Here is a 14,210-nt window from a genome sequence, read left to right as displayed (position 1 = left end):
TTGGAATCCATGCCTGAGCATCTTGTTTTGTCAGTTGGCTTCTAGTCACTGATGTGCCAGGTCCTGTCTATGTTTCCTGCCTTGCGGTATCAGTTCCCGTGTCTGAACTGTGTCCTGTCTGTGTACTCTAGCCAGCTGTCTTTCTGCCTTTCCTGGAGGCTGTATTTGTGAACACGCTCTTAGCCTGTTCCTTCTGCCCTCTAGGGGCTGCATACCTAGATCTGTTGTCTGTGTCTTTTCCCAGTGTCTGTTCCTGCCCTAACTATCTTCCAGCCTGTTTCCCGTCTCTCTCTACGCCCATATCTTCCCTTTTTCTGTAGAATCTGAACTCGTACCTAACTCCTGCTCATTGTCACTGTACTTCCGTTTGTGAGTTTGTGGTCCACTCGCTACTTCACTGCAAATACCCTGTGGGTATCTGGTTCTGCCTTTCCCTTCCTGTCTGTTCCGTGTGAACAGAGCCCTGTCCCCTCTGCCCTGCCTTGCTCGCCGCTCCGGCGGTTTCTGCCTGCTCTGCCTTGTTCACCACTCCGGCGGTTCTTGCCTGCTCTGCCTTGCTCACCGCTCTGGCGGTTCTTGCCTGCTCTGCCTTGCTTACCGCTCCGGCGGCTCTTGCCTGCTCTGCCTTTGCTCACCGCTCCAGACGGTCTCGCTCTGCTCTGCCTTTGCTCACCGCTCCAGGCTGTCTCGCTTTGCTCTGACCCTTTGCTCACTGCCCGGCAGACTCGCTCTGCTCTGACCCTTTGCTCACTGCTCCGGCAGTCTCGCTCTGCTCTGACCCTTTGCTCACTGCTCCGGCAGTCTCGTTCTGCTCTGACCCTTTGCTCACTGCTCCAGCAGTCTCGTTCTGCTCTGACCCTTTGCTCACTGCTCCGGCAGTCTCGCTCTGCTCTGACCCTTTGCTCACTGCTCCGGCAGTCTCGCTCTGCTCTGACCCTTTGCTCACTGCTCCGGCAGTCTCGCTCTGCTCTGACTCTTGCTCACTGCTCCGGCAGTCTCGTCCTGCTCCACTCTTGCTCACCGCTCTAGGCGGCCTTGTCCTGCTCTACTCTCGCTCACCGCTCCAGGCGGTCTCGTCTTGCTCTGCTCTTGCTCGCCGCTCCGAGCGGCCTCACTCTGCTGTGTTTGTCCACCCCATCTGCGGTTCTGTTCCTGAGTCCCAGTCTGTACTGGGACCTATCCACTCTGTGCTCCAACCTGTCGTACCTGCCAGTACCTCCCTGCCTGCATACCAGTCGTGCTTACCAGCATCCACCTGCCTGCATACCGGCCGTACCTGTCAGTACCTCCCTGTTTGCATACCAGTCGTGCTTGCCAGCATCCACCCGTCTGTGTGCCAGCCTATCCTGCCTGTTCCTGTATTCCCTGGTGTGGGTCAACAGCCGTGTCCGGGGTCTGACCTGGAGTAGCACCTGGTCCCTCTTCTCGGTTCCTCCTTGGTGCACTGGCGTTGTATGCCGTTGTGCAACCTTGGTCGGATCGGGTGGATACTTAGTTACGCCCCTCCAGGCATTCACTCTCCGGTACGGTCCAGTGGAATCACTACATATACACGCACACGCCAGTCAGTCCGGGCGAGTGCATTACAAACACAGGATTAATCTTCCAGAAAGTAGGGACATCCAACCTAACAGCAGACTGGTTAAAAACCTGAAGCACTTTGAATGGACCCACAAACTTAGGACCCAGTTTTTTAGAGGGAATCCTCAACCGCAGGTTTTTCGAGGACAACCAAACCATGTTACCCACAGTAAACAAAACCTCTTTACGTTTCCTGTCAAAATACTTCTTGGACTTCTTGTTAGCCTCTTGCAGGTTACAACGTACATTAGTCCAAACTCTCTCCAAATCACTGGAAAAATTCTCCTCCTCCGGCACCGCCGACCCCAATTTGGAGAACAAACCAAAAGATGGATGTCTCCTAGTACAACAAAAAAAAGGAGAACACCCAGCAGAGGAGGATGTATGATTGTTAAGAGCAAATTCTGCGATGATAACCAGACGAAAATGACAAATGGACTCCCAACCTGTCACAAAAAGCATGCCAAAAGCGAGCCACAAACTGAGGTCCTCTATCAGAAACAATATCCGTGGGAACGCGATGGAGCTTGACAATCTCCTTAACAAATGCCTTAGCGAGTGTCTTGGCGCAGGGCAACTTAATGAATGGAACCAAATGACACATCTTACTAAAATGGTCCACGACCACCCAGATGACAGTAAAACCCTCGGACACAGGAAGATCAGTAATAAAATCCATAGTGAGATACGTCCAAGGCGCACTAGAAACCTCCAGAGGGCAAAGCAACCCCACAGCAGGAGTATGTGAAGCCTTTGACCTAGCACACACAGTACACTGACGCACCCACTTGATGACTTACTTCCTTCTGCCATCCAGGCCACCAAAAACTGTGACTGATAAGTCTCTTAGTCTCCGAAACTCCTGGATGAGCTGCCAACCGAGACTCATGACACTCCACAAACAAATCTCTCCTAAAGGCTCTAGGCACGAACAACCTCCCATGGGGAGTGTTAGATGGAGCATCATCTTGAGCATTCAGAATCCCATTCTCCAAAACGGAGTCCAAAGCCGCCACCACAACTCCTTTCTGCAAAATGCTCTCCTCCTTCTTGGCACCGAAGGTAGGAGAGAAGCTGCGAGATAAAGCATCGGCTTTAACATTCTTAGTACCAGGGATATAGGTAACAGAAAAATGAAACCGAGAAAAAAAAAGTGCCTACCTAGCTTGACGGGCATTCAAACGCTTGGCAGCATCCAGATAGATCAAATTCTTATGATCTGTGAAATCCTGAATAGGAAATCTAGCGCCTTCCAAAAAATGACGCCAGTGTTCAAGCGCAAGTTTAATAGCCAGCAACTCCCTATTTCCAACATCATAATTCAGTTCAGTTTCCAAAAATTTTTTCGAAAAAAAAAGGCCAAGGATGTACTCCACCCTTGTTCTCTTGAGACAAAACTGCTCCGACCCCCACTGATGAAGCATCGATCTCGACCAAAAAAGGCTTGGTCTCATCAGGCTGCATAAGGATTGGGGCAGAACTGAACCTCTCTTTGAGATACTCAAACACTTCAATGGCCTCAGAAGTCCACTGGGCCGTATTCGCACCTTTCCTGGTGAGATCGGTTAGAGGTTTAACAATTACAGAAAAATTCTTAATGAATTTCCTGTAATAATTGGCAAAACCCAAAAATCTCTGTATAGATTTCAAACCAATAGGCCTAGGCCATTCCTGCGCAGCCTGAACCTTCACAGGGTCCATCTCAAAGCCCTCGCTGGAGACAATGTAGCCCAAAAAACTAATTTTCTGCACAGCGAATTCACATTTCTCCAGCTTAGCAAAGAGTGAATTATCACTCAATAACTGCAATACTTCACGTACACTCTGCCAATGGGACTCGAGATCTGGGGAATAAATCAAAATGTCATCCAAATACACAACCACATTCTTACCAATCAAAGGTCTCAGGATGTCATTAATAAGGTTCTGAAAAAATGCAGGTGCATTGGTAAGACCAAAAGGCATCACCAGACTCTCAAAGTGACCTACCGGAGTGTTTAAAGCAGTTTTCCATTCATTACCCTCCTTCACACGTAACAAATTGTATGCCCCCCGGAGATCAATTTTGGAGAACCACTTTGCCCCCACTAACCGGTTAAACAAGTCAGGAATTAACGGCAATGGGTAGGAATTGCGTACGGTAATCTTATTAATTTCACGAAAATCCAGACATGGACGTAAACCGCCGTCCTTTTTTTTTAACCAAGAAGAATCCAACTGCCACAGGTGACTTAGAAGGTCTAATGTGACCAGCAGCCAGGCTAATCTGTATGTACTCCTCCAAGGCCTTTCTTTCAGGGATAGTCAAATTAAACAAGTGACTTTTGGGAAGAGTAGCACCCGGAACAAACTCAATGGCGCACTCATAATCCTTATGAGGAGGTAAAACTTGCGACTCCTCCTCCGAAAAAACCCTCCAAAAATCTTGAATAGGTACAGGTAATTCCCCTTTTTCCACAGCCGCAATGCGACCATTACAACATTTATCATAGCACTTCGGACTCCAAGACTTAATCACATTAGTAGACCAGTCCAATAAAGGATTGAGCAGTCTTAACCAAGGCAATCCTAGAACAACTAGAGAGGGCAAATTATCCAAAACAACCAAGTCCAAAATTTCTTGGTGATCTCCATTGATAGTGAGAGGAAATGCAGCAGTCTTGTGAGACATTTCAAAGGAGTGTTATCAATTGCAACCACAGAAATAGGTGATGACAAAGGTTTGGATTTCAATTTAAGGTTTTCCAAATACCCTTTATCAATCACATTAAGTGTTGAACTACAATCCACAAATACCTGAAATTCAATCAAATCTCCCTGCAGGATAGTACTCCCAGAAAGAAACACACCTGCAGAGCGTAAACAAGCTATACGGGCGTAACTGACCTTTTTTTTTTCTTTACTTAAACGACGCTCACAATACTTAATCAAATGATCATCTTTACCACAATAAAGACACAAACCCTCAGCAAATCTCCTATCTCTTTCCTGAGAGCGGAGTGACATCACCCCAACCTCCATTGGTTCTCCGCTGTCAGAGCAGATTTTCTGGGAACTAGGACCTGAAGTTACAGGAGTTTTTACATCATTAACCCTGGACCTGAGTCTCCTGTGCACACGAACAGCTAACTGCATAGCTTTCTGCAGAGTCTCAGGTGCAGGGAATGCAATTAGCAAATCCTTAACCCTTTCACTCAGACCAGCAAGAAATAAACATCTTAGCGCAGAATCATTCCATTTAACTTCTGAAGCCCATCTCCTGAAGTGTGTGCAGTAATTTTCAACATCATCTGACCCCTGAATCAAACGTCTAAGTTCTGATTCAGCACATGAGATTCCTACAGGATCGTCATATAATAGCCCCATAGCAGAAAAAAATACTTCAACAGAACTTAAACACGGATCATTAGGCTGGAGAGAAAAGGCCCAACCCTGTGGTTCTTTGCGCAAAAGTGACATAATAAAACCAATCTGTTGTGATTCATTTCCAGAGGATCTTGGTCTCAAATGAAAATATAACAAACAAGCATTTTTAAAGGAAAAAAAATCTTGCTGTTTACCATAAAAAAAATCAGGCAGTCCTATCTTGGGTTCAACAAAATGCGCTCCAGGACAGCTACTCACGTGTTACTGAAGCTCAGCCACCTCCAGAGATAATCCCTGCAGGCGTTGAGCCAACTCCTGGACGGAAACCATACTGATCCCCGAATTTCTTTCCTTTTAGTTTTTTTTGGGCTGGACTTACTGTTATGATCTGCAACAAGAACTAAGGAAAGATAGGGGAAAGGTGTCCCTACAGTAAGACTAAGCTGAATCCCTACAATGTAGCGGGCTTCCTGTTCCTTGTGAACAGACCCGCCTTTGTCCTCGGCTAGTCTGAATGAAGACCTATAGAGTTAAGGGAGGGGTCCCTAAAAGAACTAAGGACTGGGACAAAAATGGGACACCTCCTAAACAGAAGTAGATGCAGAGCACAAAAGACAAACAGACAAAACGTACTAGAGGTCCCAGAGGACCAAGCGAACTAGACAGAGATAGGCACCGAAGCACCTGGCTAGAGAGACAGTCAAACAACACTGAAGTCCAGCAAAGCCAGAAGGGCGGAGCTGGAATAAATAGGCAGATGGTCACGTGACCGCAAAACACAAGATAGCAAAAACTAACAGGATGGTTCTAACAGCATCATCTCCGGAGACCAACATCCCTAAGCTGGTGGTGTCCGGGAGAAATTTTGGAACCGCCCAGCTCAGGGACTTAACGCTAAAAGGGCTATTTAATAATGTAACTGTTCTTAATGGTATTGCTCAGGAGCCGAGGGCTAACACCCGATATCCGCACTTTGCCATAAATAGGGAGTTACTATATCGGGTCACCAAGCTCAGAGGGGAGGAAATTGAGCAGTTACTAGTGCCAGGGCCGTACTGACACAGGGTTTTAGATATGGCCCATGAGCATGTCTTGGGAGGTCATCTGGGGGAAGAAAAAACCCAGGAAAGGGTCCTCCGGACATTCTACTGGCTCGGGTGTCACAGAGAGATTGTGAGTTATTGTAGGTCATGTCTCACCTCTCAGCTGACCTCCCCAGTGGCTCACTTCCGTAGCCCTTTAATGCCTCTGCCTGTCATTGAGATCCCACTCGAGCGCATCGCCATGGATCTAGTGGGACCCCTGGTCAAGTCCGCGAGAGGACATCAGTACATCCTGGTTGTACTGGACTATGCTACACGGTATCCAGAGGCCATGCCACAGTGAAACTCCTCCTCCAAGTGTACAGCCCGGGAGTTGGTTCACATCTTTTCCAAGTCGGGGTTGCCTAAAGAGATTCTAACGGACCAAGGGACTCCGTTTATGTCAAAGGTGATGAGGGAGTTGTGCAGGATACTGAAAATCACTCAGCTACGGACCTCAATCTACCATCCACACACGGACGGCTTGGTGGAAAGGTTCAACAAAACCTTGAAGGCCATATTGAAAAGGTCGTAGAGAAGGACGGTCGAGACTGGGACTGCTTACTACTGTACCTTCTTTTCTCCATCAGAGAGGTACCACAGTCCTCCACTGGATTCTCCCCTTTCAAGCTGTTGTATGGCCGGCAACCCTGTGGACTCCTGGGAGGCTGAGTCTACACCCTACAGGAGTGTAGTCGAACATGTGGCACAAAGTAATGCCCATTGTGAAAGAACACCTTTTCCACTCACAAGAGGCACAGTTGAGGGTGCACAATAGGTCAGCGAGGGTGAGACCCTGGGGATCGGGTACTGGTGCTGGTACCTACAGTGGAGAGCAAATTCCTGGCTAAGTGGCAGTGCCCCTATGAAGTAGTGGAAAAAGTTGGCAATGTCAATTATAAAATTCACCAACCAGGGAGGAGAAATCTCTAACATGTGTATCACGTCAACCTGATCAAACCATGGCGAGATAGGGAGCCCATGGAAGCTCCGTGTTTGGTGGCGAAGTCTGAAGCCAATGTGGAAGAGGTTAAGGTGGCTGAGTCACTGTCACGTGCCCAAAAGCTACAGTGCCGACAGTTGCTGCAGCGGAACAGGGACCTGTTCTCCAAACTACCAGGTTGTACCCAGATCATAGAGCATGAGGTGCTTACAGAGCCTCATGTCCGGGTAAACCTGAAGCTGTATCGGATTCCCTAAGCCTGCCGAGAGGTAATCTCAGAAGAAGTGAAGCGGATGCTAAGTCTGGGAGTAATTGAAGAATCCAACAGTGGCTGGTCCAGTCCCATAGTCTTGGTGCCGAAACCAGATGGAGAATGGCTGTTTTGCAATGACTATAGGAAAGTGATTGAGGTCTCTAAGTTCGATTCGTACCCAATGCCAAGGGTAGATAAACTAATTGAAAGGCTTGGGCCAGCCAGGTACATTACCACCCTTGACCTCACAAAAGGGTATTGGCAAATTCCTATGGCCCAAGATGCCAAGGAGAAGAAAGCCTTTTCAACTCCAGATGGGTGTTTCCAGTATACTAAGATGCAATTTGGATTGCAGGGAGCTTCAGCTACCTTCCAAAGAGCCATGGACCGGATCCTAGCTCCCCACAAGGAGTATGCAGCGGCCTACCTGGATGATATCGTGATCTACAGCCAGGATTGGGGAAGCCATCTGAGCAACGTCCGGGCAATTTTTGATGCTCTGTGGAAGGTGGGGTTTTCCATCAACCCGAAGAAATGTGCCATGGGCATGGAGGAAGTCAAGTATTTGGGCTATGTCGTGGGCAGAGGCGTGATCAAGTCCCAAATAAATAAAATTGACGTGATCCAGGGTTGGCCACAATCTCACTCAAAAAAACAGGTCAGAGCATTCCTGGGCCTCTTAGGCTACTATCGCCGTTTCATCCCCAACTTCGCCATGTTAGCCGCCCGTTTGACAGACCTCCTTAAAGGGACAAAGTCGGTTATGGCTAAGTGGTCTCCAGAAGCGGAGATAGCTTTTCAGGAACTAAAGCAGGCTCTATGTAAACAGCCAGTGCTGGTGGCTCCGGATTTCTCAAAGGAGTTTGTGGTCCAGACAGATGTGTCAGATGTCAGACTGGGTGCTGTCCTATCACAAGAGGTGAATGGGGAGGAGCACCCAATAATGTATCTAAGTCGGAAGTTGACATCTTGTGAGAAGAATTACTCCATAGTGGAGAAGGAATGTTTGGCCATCAAGTGGGCATTGGACACTCTAAAATACTACCTCTTAGGCAGAAAGTTCAGGCTGGTATCAGACCATGCCCTTCTAAGGTGGATAAGAGAGAAGAAGGGGAACAATGCCCGAGTGACCAGGTGGTTCCCAGCCCTCCAGGACTTTAGCTTCCATGTAGAGCATAGGCCTGGGAAACTGCATGGCAATGCTGACGCTTTGTTGAGGGTTCACTGTATGTTAACAGAAGGTGCTAAGCCCCCCGGCTTTGGGCGGGGGGGGTATGTAAGATGGCTGCCAAACATGTCCTTGATGTATGTATCACTGAGGTTGGCAGCTTCAGTGATGTAAAACCGGGAAAGCATGCTCCAGCACACATAGTGCTGAGAGAGTTAATTGGGCGTATCAGGGCCGGTTTTTACAAAGAGTCATAAGAGACAGGTGGGATTGGCTGCTCACATATCCCCACCCCCAGGGCGAGTGTATAAAATAGAGACCGAGTGTCTCATTCCGTGTCTGTGGCTGGAGGTGTGAAGACCTCCAGCATGTCTGTGCTACAGGACACTGACTGGTAGCATACTCGCAGCACTATATGGACTGTTTTGCTTGTTTTGTTACCTTGTGCCGGACAAGGCAATGTTTCATTTACCTGGAGAGTGTGGTTTATGAAGTGCGAATAAAACCACCTTAGACATTTTTTAAAAAACGGACTCCTGTGATTACCTTGAAAGCGTCTAAGTGAGTACCAATCCTCTTACAACATATTTATATACATGTGTATGTGCTGTGTGTGTGTATATATGTGTATATGTACAGTACAGACCAAAAGTTTGGACACACCTTCTCATTTAAAGATTTTTCTGTATTTTCTTGACTATGAAAATTGTACATTCACACTGAAGGCATCAAAACTATGAATTAACACATGTGGAATTATATACTTAACAGAAAAGTGTGAAACAGCTGAAAATATGTCTTATATTCTAGGTTCTTCAAAGTAGCCACCTTTTGCTTTGATGACTGCCATTTTGAGATCTCTCCACAGGTGTTCTATGGGATTCAGGTCTGGATTCATTGCTGGCCACCTTAGAAGTCTCCAGTGCTTTCTCTCAAACCATTTTATAGTGCTTTTGGAAGTGTGTTTTGGGTCATTGTCCTGCTGGAAGACCCATGACCTCTCAGGGAGACCCAGCTTTCTCACACTGGGCCCTACATTATGCTGCAAAATTTGTTGGTAGTCTTCAGACTTCATAATGCCATGCACACGGTCAAGCAGTCCAGTGCCAGAGGCAGCAAAGCAACCCCAAAACATCAGGGAACCTCCGCCATGTTTGACTGTAGGGACCGTGTTCTTTTCTTTGAATGCCTCTTTTTTTTTCCTGTACACTCTATGTTGATGCTTTTTCCCAAAAAGCTCTACTTTTGTCTCATCTGACCAGAGAACATTCTTCCAAAACGTTTTAGGCTTTCTCAGGTAAGTTTTGGCAAACTCCAGCCTGGCTTTTTTATGTCTCAGGGTAAGAAGTGGGGTCTTCCTGGGTAGCCTACAATACAGTCCCTTTTCATTCAGACGCCAACGGATAGTACGGGTTGACACTGTTGTACCCTCGGACTGCAGGGCAGCTTGAACTTGTTTGGATGTTAGTCGAGGTTCTTTATCCACCATCCGCACAATCTTGCGTTGAAATCTCTCGTCAATTTTTCCTTTCCGTCCACATCTAGGGAGGTAAGCCACAGTGCCATGGGCTTTAAACTTCTTGATGACACTGCGCACGGAAGACACAGGAACATTCAGGTCTTTGGAGATGGACTTGTAGCCTTGAGATTGCTCATGCTTCCTCACAATTTGGTTTCTCAAGTCCTCAGACAGTTCTTTGGTCTTCTTTCTTTTCTCCATGCTCAATGTGGTACACACAAGGACACAGGACAGAGGTTGAGTCAACTTTAATCCATGTTAACTGGCTGTAAGTGTGATTTAGTTATTGCCCACACCTGTTAGGTGCCACAGATAAGTTACAGGTGCTGTTAATTACACGAATTAGAGAAGCATCACATGATTTTTCAAATAGTGCCAATACTTTTGTCCACCCCATTTTTTAGGTTTGGTGTGGAATTATATCCAATTTGGCTTTAGGACAATTCTTTTTGTGTTTTTTCATTGAAGACAAATTAAATGAAGATAATAATACCAAAGAATTTGTGATTGCAATCATTTTCAGAAAGAAACTGAGTATTATCTGACAGAATTGCAGGGATGCCAATACTTTTGGCCACCACTGTAATTCCACACGTGTTAATTCATAGTTTTGATGCCTTCAGTTTGAATGTACAATTTTCATAGTCATGAAAATACAGAAAAATCTTTAAATGAGAAGGTGTGTCCAAACTTTTGGTCTGTACTGTATGTGCTGTGTATATACATGTATGTGCTGTGCGTATCTATACAAGTGTATGAATGCACGTATAGATGCATATGTTTGTGCTGCGTGTATGAAGACATATGTATGTGATGTGTGTGTGTATATATATGTGTGTCCTGTGTGTACATGCATGTGGTCTGTGTGTCTATAAATGTGTGTGTATGTATGTGCTGTATGCATATTGATGTGCTCTGTCTATATATACATATGTATGTGCTTTGTGTATATATACATGTGTATGTATGTGCTGTGTGGTTATACATGTGTAGGCATGTGTTTTGTGTGTATATACCTGTGTATATGCTGTGTGTGTATATATACATGTGTGTATGTATGGAGGTGCACTGCACTTGTAAGAGTCCTCATTTATTAAGTGGTGTGCGCCTTTTAATGAATTAGATCATCTTACTCCAGTGGTCCCTTTCATTCAGACTGCCATGCACAATGCCAGTCTTAATGAATCAGGACCATTGTTCTCGTTAACACATTGCCCGATGTAAACAGGAGATGTGCTGCTGAGAACATGATATGTATGGGAACAGAATGATCTATGAGTGATTGTTCTGTGCCCATCATTCTTTGTCAACTTGTTTAAAGAGGCCGATACACAAACATCAGATCACTTTAATATAGTCCATTGTGCTTGTGTTTAACAACTTCACCACCTTGCGATTTTCCGTTTTTCTGTTTTCATTTTTTGCCCCCCTTCTTCCCAGGGCCATAACTTTTTTATTTTTCCATCAATATAGCCCTATAAGTCCTTGTTTTTTGTAGGACGAGTTGTAATTTTGAATGATACCATTGATTTTACCATGTAGTGTACTGGAAAACAGGAAAAAAAATCCAAATCCAGTGAAATTGCAAAAAAAGTGCAATTGCACAATTGTTTTTTTTTTTTTTTTTCATTTACCATGTTCGCTAACTGCTAAAACTGACCTGCCAATATGATTCTCCATGTCAGTGTGAGTATTCAGATACCAAACATGTATAGGTTCTTTTTTTTAAGTGGTGAAAAAAAATCCAAAGTTTATAATAGAATTTTTCCAAGATCTGTAGAGTCTCCATTTTGATGATCTGGATCTGTGTGAAGACTTATTTTTTGTCCACCGAGCTGATATTTTCATTGATACCATTTTAGGGTAGATATGATGTTTGGATTGCCTGTTATTGCATTTTTTTGAAATGTTGCAGCGACCAAAAAACCTTAACTTTGGCATTTTGATTTCCAATCAAAATCATGAAAAAAAGGGCTGGAAAGCAATATAAGTGCAAAATAGGGCTGAAACTGATTAACGCTTGAAAAAAATGTTTTCATGTCAGAGATTCACAGCAGCAGTTAACATGTTACAGCCATGCCTGTTAGAGGCACATGACAGGTGATCAGATTAGTTGTCATGTGCAGGGAAAGATGCAGCTCAGTACCGGAGCCTGCATCAAATGCAAGGAGACGACTTTGGACATATCTATACGTCCAAGGTCGTAAACAGGTTAAAGGTCTGACATGGCTTATGTAAATGCACTCTGAATGTTTCTGTGTGATGTGCAATATGTTAGCAGTTGGGACCCTACTTCAAACTTTTGCCCAGGGTCCACTTTGTGTCAAACCGGCTTTGCTTGTTTGGACAGATGGGCTCATGTATTTAGATTAAAACCTGCATTAGAAATCCCACCTATAATTCACAGTAAATATAGCAATAATGCAGTATACAGTTCTTTGAATATTCAGTGATTGCCTCTCAGCGCCCTCCATCTTTGTGTTTGTTTGCTTACATAATGCAGTAAATATATAGTGACATACATGTCTGCCAATCTATATATAATGTGCGTGCTGTCCATCATTTTGCATTTTGCTGAGTGTAGATCTGTGCTGTCAGGTTCAACTAGAAGTTGGAGGGTTTTTATCAAGTGTTAGAAGTAAAAATGTAAGAAATTGTGCCAAGTTTATCAAAGTCGCACATGTAGCAGAATATATTTTGCTTTGCTCATTACACGTTGTAGATACTTGCTGTAGTACATTTCTATCAATCATTCAAGCCATAAAGTGATTTAATCTTTATTAAACACGGCATATTTTATAAAATAATTGCCTACACATCTTTCTTCCCCCTTTTCAAAATTGCTGAGGTTGCTGGGTCTCAAAAGTATCAAAAACACATAATAAATATGAAAATAAGTGCTAACTGTCCTGAACTTGCCAGAATTGTCCTCATTTTTATAAAACAATCTTGACAAATTTGTGGCATCCTGGGCCAAATTGGGGTAGTGTTTACATACACCTTACCCCAAATGGATGGTTTTGGGCAGAGTGAGGGGTTGATAAATCTGCAGTCACTCTGTGTGATGGGAGATCTATGAATCCCCCCAGCACACGCACACGTTATACATACTCCTGGCCAGAGCACGACTAGTGGGCGCAGCCTCGCTCCATACACTTATAGTGATGCAATGACGCAACTGTCCAGTGGGCGTGGCCATCCAGTGGGTGTGGCCTAGCTCAATACAAGTGTATGGAAGCTAGGCTGCACCCAGTGGCCAGGAGTATGTATAGCGCATACATACCCGCAGGTCCTGGATCAGAAACCAGAGCCTGCACTGGGGGATTCTTAGGTCTGCAGTCACACAGAGTGACCGCAGACATCAATTTAGACCAAACAACCCCTTTAAAGTCACAATGTGCAATATAAATCTACCTCATTTCTTCCCACATTTCCTCCAGTGACTTATCACATAGTTTAATAACTATACAACAATGCAGCCCAGCTTATGAGATCTCTATACTGAGTGTATGAACATCAAATATAGATATAAACTCTACAAAGTCTTATTTTTTTATAACAGCAACTGCTGGAATTGATCACAAGATTTGTCTATGGAATCCATATGTCGTCTCCAAACCCACAGGCATTCTGCAAGGCAACATGGCCAGTGTGATCACTGTCAAATTCATTGCCAGTCGCAAACAGCTGTTTAGCTTTTCTAAAGACAAGGTGAGATGAGATTCCCTAGTAATAATCCAGGTATTGTGCGTGCAGTCTGTGGCATCATTACAATGGGTTTGTCACTAGTATATTTTGCTTTTGACTGTTTTACAGAATCTGTTATTTTTACTAACACAAAAACCACAATTTTCTCTCATCCTCATGTCCTCGGTATTGTACATGTCCACAAGACTACAGCTCTGTGAAATGCAGCCAGGTCCTTCTATGTGATTTACAGTTGCAGAATATATTATCTTGCAGGTGTTGAGGGTCTGGGACATTCATCATCAGGTGTGCATACAACGCATAGCCGGGATCTTCCCCAAAACTCAGGAATTTCAATTGTCCTTCTACTTCTATGAACCCCATGGACGCCTGTTTCTATCTTTCAACAATCAGCTATCAGTACTGGAGATGAAAAGGGAGGCCAGTAAAAGAGTTACAAGCCATGAAAAGCCAGTGACATGTGTTCTGTACAACTCTACATTCAAACAGGTACATTTTATTTATTATTTTTTTTGCTTATATAGTGCAATCATATTCCACATCACTTTACAGACATCATCATCACTGTCCCCATTGGGGCTCACAATCTA

At 44.8% G+C, this 14,210-nt stretch overlaps 1 protein-coding gene across 1 annotated transcript in view; it reads left to right on the top strand.

Moving 5' to 3' along the window:
- Nucleotides 1-14,210, top strand: part of WDR49 (WD repeat domain 49) — a 337,861-nt gene that overhangs the window by 68,399 nt on the left and 255,252 nt on the right. The window contains exons 6-7 of the mRNA XM_073674828.1: nucleotides 13,475-13,623; nucleotides 13,876-14,109. Coding sequence (XP_073530929.1) covers nucleotides 13,475-13,623; nucleotides 13,876-14,109 — 383 coding nt within the window. The remainder of the gene's footprint in view (nucleotides 1-13,474; nucleotides 13,624-13,875; nucleotides 14,110-14,210) is intronic.

This window comes from Phyllobates terribilis, unplaced genomic scaffold (genome assembly GCF_046119375.1).
Source record: "Phyllobates terribilis strain yellow unplaced genomic scaffold, ASM4611937v1 Scaffold_3__8_contigs__length_932513732, whole genome shotgun sequence".
Taxonomy (NCBI): domain Eukaryota; kingdom Metazoa; phylum Chordata; class Amphibia; order Anura; family Dendrobatidae; genus Phyllobates; species Phyllobates terribilis.
Note: the sequence above shows the minus strand (reverse complement) of the source record. Positions and strands in the feature narration are given on the sequence as shown.